The sequence below is a fragment of the Pristiophorus japonicus genome, chromosome 5 (assembly GCF_044704955.1).
Source record: "Pristiophorus japonicus isolate sPriJap1 chromosome 5, sPriJap1.hap1, whole genome shotgun sequence".
NCBI classification, from domain to species: Eukaryota; Metazoa; Chordata; class Chondrichthyes; family Pristiophoridae; genus Pristiophorus; species Pristiophorus japonicus.
The window spans coordinates 206,974,451-206,992,251 of record NC_091981.1 but is presented as its reverse complement, the minus strand read 5'-3'; the positions used below and the strand labels follow the sequence as shown (position 1 = coordinate 206,992,251).

At 43.8% G+C, this 17,801-nt stretch overlaps 1 protein-coding gene across 12 annotated transcripts in view; it reads left to right on the top strand.

Moving 5' to 3' along the window:
- Positions 1–17,801, top strand: part of tbc1d5 (TBC1 domain family, member 5) — a 789,418-nt gene that overhangs the window by 719,824 nt on the left and 51,793 nt on the right. For all 12 annotated transcript variants that reach the window (XM_070881258.1, XM_070881261.1, XM_070881268.1 and 9 more), the window contains one exon: positions 1,852–1,951. In XM_070881258.1, the coding sequence (XP_070737359.1) occupies positions 1,852–1,951 (100 nt within the window). The remainder of the gene's footprint in view (positions 1–1,851; positions 1,952–17,801) is intronic.

Here is a 17,801-nt window from a genome sequence, read left to right as displayed (position 1 = left end):
GCCCAAAACTGTGTGGGAGGGGCCCGAAGCACGCAGCCCCTAGCCCTGGCCGAATGGCCTCACTGGGGCTGCGTGCATAAGGCTGCCTACCACGCCCAGCTCCTGCTTCCTCCGGACCCGACCCGACTTGACTCCCGCTCCCCCCCCCGCCCCCCCCACCGACCCGACCTCCGCTTCCCCCGCTCCCGACCTTCCCCCTCCTCCCCGACCGACCTCCGCTCCCGACCGATCTTCCCCCCCGACCCGACCTCCGCTTCCCCCGCTCCCGACCGATCTCCTCCCCCCCGCCCCGACCGACCTCCGCTCCTGACCGATCTCCTCCCCCGCCCCCCGACCGATCTCTTCCCCCCCCCCGCCCCCCGCCCCCCGACCGATCTCCCCCGCCCCCCGACCGATCTCCCCCCCCGCCCCCCGACCGATCTGCCCCCCCCGCCCCCGCCCGACCGATCTCCGCCCCCCCCCCCCCCCCCCCCCGACCAACCCCCCTGCCCCGATCCGCGCTCCCGACCCCCCCGGGCCCGACGCCACCTACCTGTCAATCCGGTAAGTCTAAGCTCGAAGTCTTGGGCCCGGCCCGTTCAGCCTCCCTCTCCTTTCTTTCTCTCTCTCTCTCTCTCTCTCTCTCTCTCTCCCTTCTCTCTCCCTCTCTCTCTTCCCCCTTTCTCTCCCCCTTCCCCTCCCTCCCTTCTCTTCCCCCTTCCCCTCCCTCCCTTCTCTTCCCCCCCTCCCCTCTCTCCCTCCCTTCTCTCACCCCCCTCCTCCCTCCCTCCCTTCTTTCACCCCCCCTCCTCCCTCCCTCCCTTCTCAACCCCCCACCTCACCTCCCCTCCCTCACTTGTCACCCCCCTCCCCGCCCACCTCCTCTTCCCCACTCCACCACCCCTCCTCTCCTCCACCCCTCCACCCCCCCCTCCCCCTCTCCTCCACCCCTCGCTGTCACAAACACAGACACTGATAGACAGAGAGTGAGAGACACACACAGACAGACAGAGAGATAGAGACACTGACAGAGACACACTGGTGGGTGGGGGGTGGGGGGAATCCCAGCACGCTGTTGGAGGGCTCCCGGTGCTGCAGTCGGTAAGTAGAAAAAAATGTATTTATTGATTTAAAAAAAAAAATTATTTCTTATTAATTTTTTTTGATTGGTTTATTGGTTGATATATTGATGTTTTTATCATTTATTATTGATGATGGCTCTTTATTTGTAAAACTGAAGTGTTTAATGTTTGTAAACTTCCCTTTAAACCCCCCCCCCCCATTCCCTACGCCTGATTTGTAACCTACGCCTGATTTTCTAAAGTGTAGACAAGGTTTTTTCGAGCGTACAAAAATCTTCACTTACTCCATTCTAAGTTATTTTGGAGTAAGTTTTCACTGCCGAAACTTTGAAAACAGGCGTAAGTGGCCGGACACACCCCCTTTTGAAAAAAAATTCTGTTCCAAAGTGAAACTGTTCTAACTGACTAGAACTGGAGCAAACTAAATGCCGAGAATTTGAATTTCTAAGATACTCCGTTCTACACCAGTTGCTCCAAAAAATCAGGAGCAACTGAGGCCGAAACTTGGCCCAGTCGCACGCTGCCCCGGTGGCATCAGAGGTCATGCAGAGTGCAGCAGTTCTCCCATTTAATCGAAAGTGCTAAAAGTTCTGGCCCTGGAAGGTTACCACTTCCAATCGGGGCGCGGGGCAATTTAGTTCCCCATGTCCCTTAGCAATGTTACTAAATTTATTTGAAGTATTGAAACCAAAATTAGTTAAGATGCAGTGCAACTGGAAGGTTAAGAGTGCACCAATGTAATAACACGATGAAGATTTGTAAGAGCGCAATTTTTTTGTTTTAATTTCAGGATGATGAATTGGAGGCACAGGTTTCATTTCTTCAAGGACAACTGAATGACCTCGAGGCAATGTGCAAATTCTGCGCTAAGATGATGAATGTACACATATGTAAGTATTGATAGGATTTTTTCCCCCAGGAGTAATACTATAATTGCACACAACATATTGATGCTTGTGATTAATGCACATATTTACTTATGCAATTATGATTCCTCAGCAAGTGCCACATATTTTTGCTCTCCATTATCTTTTTGTAAGTTAATCAGTTATTATTAAATCGCTCAAAGTACTGTATTAGTTTTAGACCTAATGTAATCAACTGGGCAAGTTAGGGGCGTCCAGCTCACAAAGCTCAGGCAGCTGAGTTCTATTCCCACTTGCATTACTTGCTCTGCTGGTGTGTCTTGTTTGAATTTTGTGTGCTGGGGAGTTTGGAACGAGCTTAGTGTTGTTGTCTCATTGGTGGATATATCTAAATCAGAACACCAAGTTCTGTTATTAACAGTGAAATGAGATATACATGATTTCAACAGAACATGAAGTTAAACTTTATTTATAACCTCCCCCTCCCCCCTCCCCGACCCCCCACCATCCCCGGCTCCATTCAACAATACAACCTTGGATGCATTTCACTTAATTAGATTTATTTTAGCCTCTTAAAAAATGATTTATTTTCTTGCTGAAAATATGAAAAACTTTTTTTCTGTACTTTGTTACAGAAATATTACTGCGTCCTAAAAGGATTACATCCATTGTTTTTATTTGTGGGTTACATTAATTTCTAAATATTGAGTTTTTGAATTAATTTTACAAATCATGGCTTCCTCATAATGTTAATTTTTATATTTTCAAAAGAATTTGACAGTATGAGGTGATCAGTGCATGTTTTCAACAATTTAACCACATTTCAAATGTACGTGTGCATATTTGCTTTTATGTGTGTGTCTTCTGAATGAAGTATAGATAATTAAGGTCTCATGAACAGGTTATTCATAAATTGATTAATGTGTCTGCTTCAAAGATGGCTGTGGCTCGTAGCTTGAAATGTTTTCACTAATGGCTATTCTCTGTTTCAAGGTCAGTTTTCTAGACAGCACTAAGCTTTGCCTCCTATTGTATGACTCTTTACCTTAGCAATTAATCTCCACTGCAGAATCTTGTCAAAAATGTATTGGAAATCTAAAATTGACTGCATTGCACTTGTCCACTTTGACAATAATGGCTTCAGAATTCATTTGGAGGATGGAGGCTGGAGCATAAACTGTAACTTGGGTTTAACTGCAAACTACTGTATCATAATGGAATCTGTGTGCATTATTCAGCAACCTAAATTATGATTTATTTTCTAACATTTTTTGTGTCTGTGCTGTCCAATATCTCCTGCAGGAACTTACTGCTAGATTCACTGTTTCTTCTATATTATAATTTCTATTTTGTTTATCTATCACAAAAAAAAATGTGTGCAATTTAGCTGCCATGAGAGTTCCCTTCATCCTGGCTGCTGTTAAAGTTAAAACAGAGGTTATAAAACACCTTAATTTTATTGCTATTTATAAATTAATAAACTGCACATCTAAATGACTGTCTCATTTTAGAAATATAGAAAATAGGTGCAGGAGTAGGCCATTCGGCCCTTCAAGCCTGCACCGCCATTCAATGAGTTCATGGCTGAACATGCAACTTCAGTACCCCATTCATCCTTAGACTGTGACCCCTGGTTCTGGACTTCCCCAATGAATCCCTGTCACATTTTTGAATTTTTTGACCATTATTCCATCGAAAACATTTGGGAAAAGTTTGTTTTAAAGCATAGTTGATTCACACATTTTTTTTGTTTAGAAACATAGAAACATAGAAATTTACAGCACAGAAGGAGGCCATTTCGGCCCATCATGTCCACGCCGGCCGACACAGAGCCGCACGGCCCTTGGTCAGCAGCTCTAAAGGTTACATATAAACCTATGAACAATGACAGAAAGGCAAAGAGTACCCAGCCCAACCAGTCTGCCCCACATAACTACAACACTCCTTATACTAAAAACATCTACACTCCACCCCAACCGGAACCATGTGATCTCCTGAGAGAGGCAAAAACCAAATAAAAAGCCTAGGCCAATTTAGGGAAAATTCCTCTCCGACCTCATCTACGCAATCAAAACTAGTTCAGAAGATCACCCTGGCCGTATTCTATTTCCTGCAGTACTTACCATTATATCTGTGCCGTCCAACAGAAGGTCATCCAGTCTAATCCCAATTACCAGCTCTAGGTCCATGACCCTGCAGGTTACAGCACTGTTAAGTGCCCATCTAACCATCTCGTAAAAGCGGTGAGGGTTTCTGCATCCACCACTCTTCCAGGCAGCGAGTTCCAGATCCCCACAACCCTCTGCGTAAAGAAGGCCCCCCCACCCCAAATCCCCTCTTAAACCTTCCACCAAACACCTTAAAACTATGCCCCCTCATAATAGCCCCCTCCACCAATGGAAAATAGACCGTTACTATCCACTATGTCCACGCCCCTCAACATTTTGTACATCTCAATGAGGTCTCCTCTCAACCTGCTCTGTTCTAATGCGAACAGCCTATCCAATCTGTCCTCATAACTAAGATTCTCCATTCCAGGCAGCATCCTCGTAAATCTCCTCTGTACCCTCTCTAGTCTTTCCTATAATACAGCGACCAGAACTGCACGCAGTACTCCAGCTGTGGCCTAACCAAAGTATTATACAATTTAAGCATAACCTTCCTGCTCTTATATTCTATGCCTCAGCCGATAAAGGCAAGCATTCTGTATGTCTTCTTAACCACTTTATCCATCTGGCCTGCTACTTTCAGGGATCTGTGGACAAGCACTCCAAGATCCCTTTGTTCATCTATACTATTTAGTGACCTACTGCTTAATGTGTATACCCTTTCCTTATTAGCCCTCCCAAACCTCACACTTCTCTGAATTAAATTCCATTTGCCACTGTTCTGCCCACCTGACCAGTAGATTGATATCCTCCTGCAGCCCATGACTTTCCTCTTCATTATCAACCACACAGCCAATTTTAGTGTCGTCTGAAAACTTCTTAATCATACTCCCTATATTCAAATGTAAATCGTTTAAAGGACATGGAGATGATAGGTTTCCAAAATGTTAATGTTAAGCTTTAATGTTTTCCCATCGACTAGAAATAATAAGCAATTTGTTAACTTGTCTCGGCAGTCGATAAACATCTCCCATCTATTAATTGGTGATTTTCTGGCTGTGACTAGAGAAACATAGACATTCAGGCCAAGAAAAGGCTGCAACAAGGTTATAACACAAGAGAATAAGGAGAAGTTACTTAGCTTAAGTCAAGCAAGATGACCCACTGATGTGCGGAAGCATAGTGGTGTTCATTATTTTATATGATTAAGGAAAGACAATTGATACTGATTGAACTAAGTGAGTCTAATCATAACTGTTGCTCATTATGTTCACTCACTGTGAAATAGAACAATTCAACCAGCTTTTTCTTACCAAGTTTTTTCTTGGTCCAGCTTTGAAAGGATTGAAAAAGCTTGCGTGCAAAGGACAATAATATTCGGTTCAGATTACAGGGAGGTTCCAATTGTTATAACCCTAAATAACACACTCATGTAGTTAGGTATTTGATAGTATAGGCACACCCCTAATTGTAAGATGCTCTGACCACTTATGGGAGTAACTCGCACCACTACAGACCCAAAACCTGTAACAGTCTCCAACTAGAGTAGCATCTAGTCTGTCGACCCATGTCTTCCCCCTTCTCAGCAATACGGCTGTTGTGAATGCTTCCCCTTCTTATATTTGCTCTTCTCCCACTCCTGGACCAACTCTATACACAGCCCCCTTTAGCCGCTCACTGACACATATCCATGGAGCAAATGCAATGTCAAGAGAAATTCATTAATGTTTTAGTGATCAAGGTGAAATAATGTAGATTGTTTTAAATCCAACTGGTCAAGATTGAACAATGTTAGATTAATACACTAGAGTTGTTATCCGATTACTATCAGAAGATGGGGAAGAATTTCACTTTTACCTTGGTCTCCACAGTATGAAACTACTTTCCAAGACTTCGGGCCGAAATTGTCCCTTTCATTAAGGCGTGTTACTTCCGGAAAGCGGCAGCCACTCGGCGGAGTGGAATGTCCACCGATTTTTCGTGGAATGGCCGCCATTTTGAAAATTGCCCTCCTGCGGTGACCCGCTCCCCCCACTACTGCTCCGCTGCTGCTGATCCGTCCGAAGTGTGTCATCAGAGCACACAGCGCCGATGTTCCCGCCCCTCCTCGAACGCGAAATTTCGCTGACAAAATCGTGCTGCCGCTACTCGGTATCAGCTTTTTCTGCCGCTGCACTATGCTTGCTGCATTTGTAAAATGACAGTGCAGCTGCCATGAAAGGGGAGAACATACTGCCACGGCTACCATCTTTTTTTTTTTTCGGCCAACTGCCAGGTCGGGCCGACAATTATGGCCCCGGGTTCGGCTGGACCGCCAACAGGCAGCTTGGCACTCCCTCTTGGGTGCCAGGCCACTGGCCTGGCCGAAACCCTCCCTGGTGGCCCAGTGGACCTAACTAAAATGATCGCAGAGCTTGCAGCGGCCCTCCCTTTAAGTGACATGCCAACGTGATGACGTCATCAGTGCTACGCTGATGAGTGACAGCAGCGAACAGTCCGCCCACCCTCACTTACGCCCCTCTAGTGATCGAACCCCTGCTCTCCATCCCACTTCTACCCCACATTATGACCGACTTCCAGCCCGCCCGGATAAAAAAGCCAAAGAGCGGAATTTCATGTAAGAGGCCACCACATCCTCCGCGGCGTTGAAAACAGTGCAAACACGGTAGGTGTGTCGCATTTCCGGCGGAGGGGAAATTTCGGCCCCTTCAGGTTTTACAACAGCAGCAAGGAGACTCGGATAGGTGGCAGAAGGTGTCTTAGGTAGTAACTGCGGCATGAAAGCCAGCCATTCAGGGGTTCAAATGACAAATACCCAGTTGTTTCTACCTCCCAAGAAATGAGATTATACGTCAACAAAATACATGGATATATACCATATACACGCCTGTATCCTCCACTACAATGTTATCATAAATCGTAATAATTTATTTGTTTAGCAAAGGGATTATTTCAGTATTTTACAGTTAGAATGGGAACCTCTACATTACCGCAGTGTTAACTATGCAATTCACATTGTGGCAAAGTATGTTATACTTAGATTTACATATTAACAGTTCTTTTGTAGTTTACATTGAGAGAGTGCACATACTGCTGTTAAAATATTAAATTTATTGAGTTGCTAAGTACCAGTATGTCCTGGGCATTTTAATTAAATTTGATGAGTTTTATGAAGCGAGTAAGTAATTGACATTTCCCTCAAGAAATTAATAAAACTATCAATAAAGCAAATTCAGTCCCTCAATCACTTCACAATTACTATGAAATTATTTTACTAATGTTATGTAAAGTTCAAACATTATTTAACTTCAACATACATTTGTTATGCACTTTCACAACCTGTAATAGTAAGATTTTACAGCAATGGAAATAAATATTTTAAAATATTACTTACTATTCAAACCATGTAAAACATTTCCATTATCAACAAGCCTTTATTGGAACAAAACTGTTACATTTAGAGATGAAAAGAAAAACTGTGGATGTTGGAAATCTGAAATAAAAATGAAAATGCTGGAAACACACAGCAGGTCAGTCTGCATCTATAAAGAGAGTTCAGACATAGGATCAAAACCTGAAACCTATTTTGTTTCAGTATTCAGATTCTGATGGACCCACTATGTAGTTACAACATTTTCTGTTTTTACTACTATAGTTTTCCATATTTGAACAGTGATAAATTATTGGAACAGCCAGGGTGATTATTATATTTCTTTAATTTATGAGCAGGGATGTGCAATTCACTTGGTGTGTGCTGCATTCTATTTATTTCACATGGTTGATGTTCAAAGAGCTTGAATACAAGAATTTACATTGTAGAATTTATAGGTTAACTCTTTTTGGAAAAAAAAAGAAATATTGTAAATGTAATTTACCAGAGATTGGACTTTTCAGAAACCAATAAAAGGAAAATAGAGAAATAAATTATATTGCAGTATATCAAGTGCAGGTATCCAGTGTTGAGATAAGTACACAAGAAGAAGTATGCATCATTCAGTGCAAACAGCATGATCAAAACTATTCTACAACTGGCTTGATTGTGTTATGATTTTTAATCTCTGTGTTATGAATTCTGGATAGGATTATCAGTGTGCTGGGTAGGCCTCTATTGGCATTACACAAGTATAAAATCCATACATTTTGAAGAACATAAGAAGAAAAATGATTAAAGATGTGCAACAAAACTAGAAGTAGAACTGGACAGTGCAGTGGGTACGTTGATTCAGATCCAGTCCCAATTGATGAAAGTCGCCTCTATCTGCTGGGAAAGGGATTGATCTTGATCTAGTTCCTTGTGATTTTGAGTCATCACCACTTAACTGTCCCTAATTTGGCACCAATTGGTAATATCTCTCAGACAGATGAGGTTGATGTGGTTAGTTGTGTAAGAAAAAAAGAAAACGCTGCAACGGCGTAGTAAGAGATGCTCTTCCAAGGCTGGCTGAGGCACATTGGGCAGAATAGAATGAGTGTTACTCTGCATCAAGCAGGTCTGGGAGTGCATGATCCTGACTGGAATTCCCCAGTTCCCTTATCTTGATGTGTCATTTTTTTTTTAAGTGCATGTTTATTGAGGTCACAACCTCAGTATATAACACGGCAGTGACTTTTAACAGGCATCTAGAAATGGATTCATTGTCATAAGGGCAGTGGAGGACAATAGCCAAAATTAGAAGCAGACAGTAAGTGAAGCAGTTAAGTGAGGGAATCTGAGGGTCAAATGGTTCAGTCAGTGGAAGGGCAGATGTAGATGGGAAAACAACTGTGATCAAGGACTTAATTGTAAAATATGTGGATAGTGCATTCTGCAGAGAATATCATATAAACTAGCCTTAATATTGTTTACAGGTCAGGGATATAAAAAGCAGGACCCATCAGCTAATAAGGGGAGGTGAGAGATCATCTTCTTAGGCAGTTCCCCGGAGTCAAGGGTGATTTGCTTCCACACCAATATTATGGGTTCTAAGAGGACTAATGAGTCCTATGCGTGATCTACAGACTCTGCCACTGGTGGGGCAGATGGTGGTTGAAGGGCCAGGTAGGTGTGTTGCTTGGTTTGTCGTATGCTCCTTTCACTGTTTGTGCTTGGCTTCCGCATGCTCCCGGAGAAGAGACACAAAGTGTTCTGCGCTTACTCGAATGCTTCTCTTCCAATTTGAGCGGTCTTGGGACAGGGATTCCCAAAAGTCGATGAGAATGTAACATTTTTTCCAGAAAGTTTTGAGGACGTCTTTGAAGCGTCTTCTCTGCCCTCCAGAAAATTGCTTGCCATAACTGAGCTCGGAGTAGAGAGCTTGTATCAGGAGTCTTGTATCAGGCATGCGGACAATGTGGCCCATCCATCGAAGCTGATTTGAGTGTAGTCGATGCCTCGTTGTTGGGGATGTTGACCTGAGCAAGATCACTGACATTGGTACACTTGTCCTGCCAATAGATTTGCAGGATTTTGCAGAGGCAGCGTTGGTGGTACTTCTCCAGTGCCTTGAGGTGCCTGCTGTACGTTGTCCATGTCTCTGAAGCATACAAGAGGGCAGGTGGGAGATAAACCAGTAGTAGTAGTATGTGTTAGGATAATACATACAATATCCTGGACAAAAGTCTAAGGAAGGAGTATAAAGCTGTAATGAGTAAATATGGTGAAGTTGCTTCAAGTGTTACCTGAAGGATGGAAAATTTGATTGCCTACTTCCACCTCTGTTGACATCACCTGCCTCAGCCCATCTGCCGCTGAAACCTTCAGTCATGCCATTATCACTTCCAGGCTCGACTATTCTATTGCTTTCCTGACCAATCTCCCAATTTCCACCCTCCATAAACTTCAGCTCAGCCAAATCTCTGAACCCCAAATCCTATGATGCATCAAGTCCCATTCACCCATCAACTCTGTTTATGTTGACCTATACTGTCTCCCGGTCATCCAACGATTCAAATTTAGAATTTGTCTCACTGGTTTGGAATATGTGACCAGCAGCAAAGCAAGGGCAATTAAAAGCTGCCCACAGAGATCTCGCAATTTCTGTGGCGAGAAGTTTGCCTATTTTGACACGCAAGTGATTTCAGTGCAGAACAGTGGGGATTCCCTAATGTGATCTGCTGCGTTGTCAACAAGCTGTCTAAGCAACCAATCACAGTACAGAAGTCTCACCGACAAGAGAGCACGAAATGAGAATCTGCTTTTATCCTGACTTTTTAAAATGTTACAGAGACCAAACCAAAAATTGGGGCTCTCACATGGGGATAAGGTAGAACCTGACATAAATATGAACAAACTTTAAAAAAAAATGTTTTTTAATGTTTATGTTTCTTTAAAAATTGTAATTTTTATCATAGTAGGGAAATTTGACACTCCACAAAATTAAAATAATTTGTTTTCAGGGCCATAACGTTTGTTTAGCAGTCAATATGCTGTTAAAACCCAGTTACACCAAATTTATCAAGGCCTAACTTTTAATGGGGTATTTAACAGCGATATTACTGCAGAAAACAAGGGGCCAAAAGGGGGCGGTAACCAAGGTGAGGCGAGACTTAATACGCAAGGCGTGGAAGTCCCGCCCAGGCAACAAAATTGGAGTTACCGCCCCCAAGAGAAAGTGCAGCGCAATGTCGCACGTTCCACTTCCTCTCGGGGGCGGGACGAGGGTACTAACCTCGAGACTTTTCCAGTGCTACGCGGAGAGCAGGATAGAGCTGGCAGGAGCAAAGGGCCCTCCCCTTCCGTTAAAGAGGAGGGCACGCTATGAATTCCGCAATGGGGAGAAGGGGCTACCACTTCACTGGGGAGCAGGGTGCCGTGGCAGCAGCGGAGTACCAGGCTGGAACACCGCAGCACGGACCCCACGAATTGGTAAAGGCAAGGCCGCGACCGGTATGTCGACTATTTTAGAAAAAGTGCGCGCTGCACTGCCCCTTTAATGTTTGCCCTGCGAGCGGAGTGAGACCTGGTTTGCGATCTGCGAAGCTGGCGCGGGTATTGCCCACGATGGACTCGCAGTGCTACTGAATTTTCCCTGCAGGGTGGCACTGAATCATCGTCGGCGCAGCAGCCCGGGGCACTCCTGGCAAGAGCGGAGCACTTCCTGATTGCACCTCCGCTAACTCCCGCAGAATTTCACGGGAGGCAGTAGCGGCCCCGCGCCGTTGGCCAGAAGTCATTTGCGCCCCCCAGTGGCGCTAACGGAAGGTGCAAACGACGCAAATTTCTCCCGACAAGTTTTCATCAGTTTCATTGATTTCACTGATTACACTGATTGTCAGCCAGTGTCGGAGCAGTGAATGACTGACCACAACTTCAGGATTTCCAGGTTTCGACGCACATGCGCTATATCCTGAGGTTGCAGTCAGTTTCAAAGGGGTAATAATGGTGAATGCTGTTATTACCCACTGCAAAATCTGGCCCATTGTGTTTAAATCTCTATCATCTTCCCCCGCCTATCTCTGTAACCTCCAACCTCCTTAGCCCAGACACCTCTATTCAACTGACTCTCGCTATTTGTGCATCCCCCACTCACTTCACCCCACCTTCGGCGGCCATGCCTTTAGACGTTGTGGAATTCCCTCCCTAAACCACTCCACCTCATTTAAGATCCTCCATAAAATCAATCTCTTCCACCAACATTTTGGTCACTCCTCAAAATATCCACCTCTGTGAAGTACTCAAACATTTTTCTTCACTAAATGGTGCTAAATAAATGCAAGTTGTTGTTGGTGGTATATCCAACTCTTGATGTGCAATGTAATTTTTGGGCTATGACCAATTTCTAATTTTTGTCTCCCTTTCTCAGAGACTTAACCATAAACCATTAAAATGTTGAAAATGCACAGTAAATAACTGTCTTAATATATCTGAATTTATTTTCATATCTAATATAACATTTTTTTAAAACATAAATAGAATTAAAAGTATAATGGTTCCTGTCATCAGCCCTATATTAGTTGGGATTCAGATGTTGTACATTTAATCAGTGACTCAGGCTAAGTGACTGCAGTCATGCTTCTCAATCCTTCCATTCATTACTACGATGCACATTAACACTACTCCCAGTAAACAAAACGGGCCATAAACCAGAGTCTTTAATAGTCTGTTAAAAAATAAATATCCATCATTAGTAGCAAATATAATTGCCTCAATTTTGCGGGGCTTTGGCAGCAGGCACCCGACCTTATACAACCTGCAAATTCTCTAAGGAGCAATTTGGGAGCAGATAATAAGGCAGTGCTACCAGAATGCAAATAACATTATAAAGATTTCAAATCCAAATTACAGGCAAGGTTTTACACACAGTACAGCAGCAACTTGCATTTATATAGCGCCTTTAACATAGTAAAACATCCCAAAGCCTTTCACAGGTGCATTATCAAACAAAATTTGACACCAATCACAATCACTAAGGAGGTGGTACTCAGTAAGATAATGGGACTAAAGGCAGATAAATCCCCTGGACCTGATGGCTTGCATCCTAGGGTTTTAAGAGAAGTAGTGGCAGGGATTGTGGATGCATTGGTTGTAATTTACCAAAATTCCATGGGTTCTGGGGAGGTCCCAGCAGATTGGAAAACAGAAAATGTAACACCCCTATTTAAAAAAGGAGGCAGACAAAAAGCAGGAAACTATAGACCAGTTAGCCTAACATTGATGGTTGGGAAAATGTTGGAGTCCATTATTAAAGAGGCAGTAGCAGGACATTTGGAAAAGCAAAATTCAGTCAGGCAGAGTCAGCATGGATTTATGAAGGGGAAGTCACGTTTGACAAATTTCTTCGAGGATGTAACAAACAGGGTGGATAAAGGGGAACCAGTGGCTGTGGTATATTTGGACTTCCAGAAGGCATTTGACAAAGTGCCACATAAAAGGTTACTGCATAAGATAAGAGTTCACGGGGTTGGGGGTAATATATTAACATGGATAGAGGATTGGCAACAGAGAACAAAGAGATGGGATAAATGGTTCATTTTCTGGTTGGCAACCAGTAACTAGTGGGGTGCCACAGGGATCAGTGCTGGGACCACAACTATTTACAATCTATATTAACGACTTGGACGAAGTGACTGACTGTAACGTAGCCAAGTTTGCTGATGATACAAAGATGGGAGGAAAGGCAATGTTTGTGGAGGACACAAAAAATCTGCAAAAGGACATAGACAGGCTAAGTGATTGGGCAAAAATTTGGCAGATGGAATATAATGTTGGAAAGTATGAGGTGATGCACTTCGGCAGAAAAAAATCAAAGAGCAAGTTATTTAAATGGAGAAAGATTGGAAAATGCTGCAGTACAGCGGGACCTGGGGGTACTTGTGCATGAAACACAAAAGGATAGTATGCAGGTACAGCAAGTGATCAGGAAGGCCAATGGTATATTGGCCTTTATTGCAAAGGGGATGGAGTATAAAAGCAGGGAAGTCTTGCTACAGCTATATAAGGTATTGGTGAGGCCACATCTGGAATACTGCGTGCAGTTTTGGTTTCCATATTTACGAAAGAATATACTTGCTATGAAGGCAGTTCAGAGAAGGTTCACTAGCTTGATTCCGAAGATGAGGGGGTTGACATGAGGAAAGGTTGAGTAGGTTGGGCCTCTACTCATTGGAATTCAGAAGAATGAGAGGTGATCTTATGGAAACGTATAAGATTATGAGGGGGCTTGACAAGTTGAATGCAGAGAGGATGTTTCCACTGATGGGGGAGACTAGAACTAGAGGGCATGATCTTAGAATAAGGGGCCACCCATTTAAAACAGAGATGGGGAGAAATTTCTTCTCTCAGAGGGTTGTAAATCTGTGGAATTTGCTGCCTCAGAGAGCTGTGGAAGCTGGAATATTGAATAAATTTAAGACAGAAATAGACAGTTTCTTAAACGATAAGGGGATAAGGCGTTATGGGGAGCAGGCGGGGAAGTGGAGCTGAGTCCATGATCAGATCAGCCAAGATCTTATTGAATGGAGGAGCGGGCTCGAGGGGCTGTATGGCCTACTCCTGTTCCTATTTCTTACGTTCTTATGTTCTTATAAGGAGACATTGCAACAGGTGAGCAAAAGCTTGGTCAAAGAGGTCGGTTTAAAGGAGTGTCTTAAAAGAGAAGAGAGAGGGATTGGTAGAGAGGTTTAAGGAGAGAATTCCAAAGCTAAGATGTTGAAGGCATGGCCATCAATGGTGGAGCAATTAAAATTGGGAATGCTCAAGAGGCCATAATTAGAGGAGCACAAATATCTCAGAGGGTTGTAGGGCTGGAGGAAGTTACAGAGATAGGGAAGGGCAAGGCGAAGGAGGGATTTGAAAAGAAGAATGAGAATTTTAAAATTGAGGCGTTGTTTAACCAGGAGCCAATGTAGGTCAGCAAGCATGGGTGAACGAGATTTGGTGCAAGTTAGGATAAGGGCAGCAGAGTTTTGGATGAGCTTAAGTTTGTGTAGATTGGAAGATGGGAGGATGGCCAGGAGTACAATGGAATAGTAAAGTCTAGAGATAACAAAGGCTTGGTTGAAGGTATCAGCAGCAGATGAGCTGAGGCAGGGGTGGAGTCAGGCGATGTTACAGAGGTGGAAATGGGCGGTCTTAGTGATGTGGATATGTGGTCGGAAATTCACCTCGTGGTCAAATACGACACCAAGGTTGCAAACAGTCTGGTTGAACCTCAGAAAGTTGCAGGACGGTGTTTATGGCAGAGACCGACTACAGTGGCTTAGGTCTCCCTAATATTTAGCTGGAGGAAATTTCTGCTTATCCAGTACTGGATGTCGGATAAGCATCGCAACAAATCGGAGGCAGCGGATTGGCCGAAAGAAGTAGTGTTAAGGTAGAGCTGGGTGTTGTCAGCATGCACATGAAACCTGACATTGTGCTTTCGGATGATGTCATCGAGGGGTAGCATGTAGATGACAAATAAGAGGGGGACAGGGATAGACTCCAGAGTCAACTGTAGGGAGTGGGAAGCGAAGCCATTGGTGATTCTCCAGCTTATGACTGGATAGATTGGAATGGAACCAGGTGAGAGCAGTCCCATTCAGCTGGACGACGGAGGAGAGGCATCGGAGGAGGATGGTGTAGTCAACCGTCTCAAGTACCAGCTTCACTCATTAAAAATTGGATGCAGGGGAGTCTTGGGATCTGGCCGGCTGAAGTAGGCTACTTCAAGAAAGAAGGTATTTTTTGATGAAGTCTTTCTGTTCCCTTGCTGCATTATCCTCCACTTTTGCATTGCTGTTTTTTATTTGTCCCCAGCAATACATTTCTTCTTCATTCTTGGTTGCGGCTGGCTTTACATGGTGCCTTACAAAGTGGTGAGCATGGGTATTTCTTTGGGGGTTCTGAACATGTTGGATTATCAGGATGAGAACAAGGAATTTGTGAGGAGCTAATAAATGTGGTTACAACAACCCCTAAGGCATTCTGGCTACCTCATAACTAGACCCCTCCGCACCTATCTGCACTTGTCAGCAGTCATGTGTTCACAAATTCTGCTTCACAAGACAGACTGCAACAGGTTTGTGCCATCTGCTGCACAATGATGCACAGAAGCTGGATCAGGAGCAATTCATCCTGTAAAAATGGTTACCATAGATGAAGCTTTTATGCGACCGGGCCTTTCTAAGCTGCTGCGGATGACATCTGCCAAATCGAACAGTCATATGATCCAACAAATGACAGATGGAAGGCGCAGCACCATCTTGTTGGAAGGATGCAACAATTGAGCAAGGCAAACAGATTTCACTGTGTACGCATGAGTGCCTGGTGTTGTAGATGGCACCCATGTGGATATCTAGGCTCAATTCCATGCCTGAATGAGAAAAAAGGGTCTGAATTGAATCAATGTTCAAGTGGTATCTAGCCACAGAAACATGATTATTCTTGTCCAACAGAACCGTGCCATTCTTCACATCCATGGCTACTGACCCCACTAACAATAGAGGAACACCTTCAGCTGGATACTTCAACATCTGCTTCTTGTTCCTTAGCTGCCACATCAACCTTCAAGGAAAGTATGTTGAGCAGCGGAAGAAAAAGAGTGTGTGTAGAAGGACAATGGTTGTGTTCGGTGCTTCAAATAAGACCTCCTGACTGGTGTGCCCCACAAGAAGTAGAATCATAGATATTTTCGGCACAGAAGGAGGCCATTTGGCCCATCATGGCTGTAATGACCGAAAAAGAGCTATCCAGCCTAATCCCACTTTCGAGCTCTTGGTCCGTAGCCTTGCAAGTTACAGCACTTCAAGTGCACATCCAAATACTTTATAAATGAGAAGAGGGTTTCTGCCTCTGCCACCCTTTCAGGCAGTGAGTTCCAGACCTCCACCATCCTCTGGGTGAAAACAGTTCTCCTGAATTCCCCTCTAATCCTTCTACCAATTACTTTAAATCTATGCCCCCTGGTTATTGGACGCTCTGCTGGAAACAGCCTTCCAGTCACAAAAGCACCTGTCAACCATTACCCTTTGCTTCCTGCCACTGAGCCAATTTTGGATCCAACTTGCCATTTTCCCTTGGATTCCGCATCAGACCCTCCTTGTTACCTCCTCAAAAAATGTTATCAAGTTAGTCAGACATGACCTTCCCTTAACAAATCCATGCTGACTGTCCTTGATTATTCCGTACCTTTCTAAATGACGGTTAATACCATCCCTCAGAATTTTTTCCAATAATTTGGCCACCACCTGTTATTACACTGGCCTGTTATTACTCGGTCTACCCCTTTCTCCCTTTTTAAACAACAGTACAATGTTAGCTTCCCTCTAGTCCCTTGGCACCATACCTGTAGCCAGAGAGGATTGGAAAATAATGGTTAGAGCCTCTGCTATTTCCTCCTTTGCTTCTTTTAAGAGCCTGGGATACATTTCATCCGATTTATGGTGTTTTATCTACTTTCAAAGATGCTAAACCCCTAATACTTCCCCTCTCACTTTGTTTATCTCATCTAATATTTCACACTCCTCCTTACCTACAATGTCTGGATCGTCCCTCTCTTGTGAATGGAGAGACAATGTATTCATTAAGAACCATACCCACATCTTCCGCCTCCACCCACACATAACCATTTTGGTCTCTAATAGACCCTACTCTTTATGTATTTATGAAACATCTTTGGGATTTCCTCGATGTTACTTGCCAATATTTTTTTCATGCCCTCTTTTTGCTTTCCTAATTTCCTTTTTAATTTCACCCTACACAATGTTTGCAAAAGTGACAGCACAGTTACCTAGCCTTACACCTGATACCAGAATACTTTTTTCTTCATTTACTGCCAGGTACATGGAGGCTCTTGGCTGCAACCACCTTCTATTCAACTGGTACCTGTGCTTTTACGGGAGGGTAGTCTTCAACTCCCATTGCAGCCACCCATCCATTATTGCGGTCATCCACCCGTTGGCATTTTACCTGCAGTGGACTTCCAAGTCTTGAGCGTCAAAGCGAGAAGAGTTGTCCACATGTTTCTCCTGTACCTTCGTGAACAATCAGTCTACTTTTCTGTCAGTATCACAATTTCCCCGTTTATGATGAGCTGCAGATTTAAGAGCTACTACTTTGATTAATTGTGTTCCACAGCCAACTATGCTGCAGACCAAGCTCTCTAAGCAAGTTTTTTATTCGCCAGTATCCTATTAAAATTGGTGGAAGCGACTCACATCACCCTCATCTATCAATCTTCAATTTTAATCGTTTATCAACCATCGTTATCAACAGAAAGGAGAACATATTGCCTCTCCAAAATAGGACAATTCTAACCACTGAAAGTGCAAACTCAGTCTCTGCAGAAGTTAGGATTATGGACAAGAAG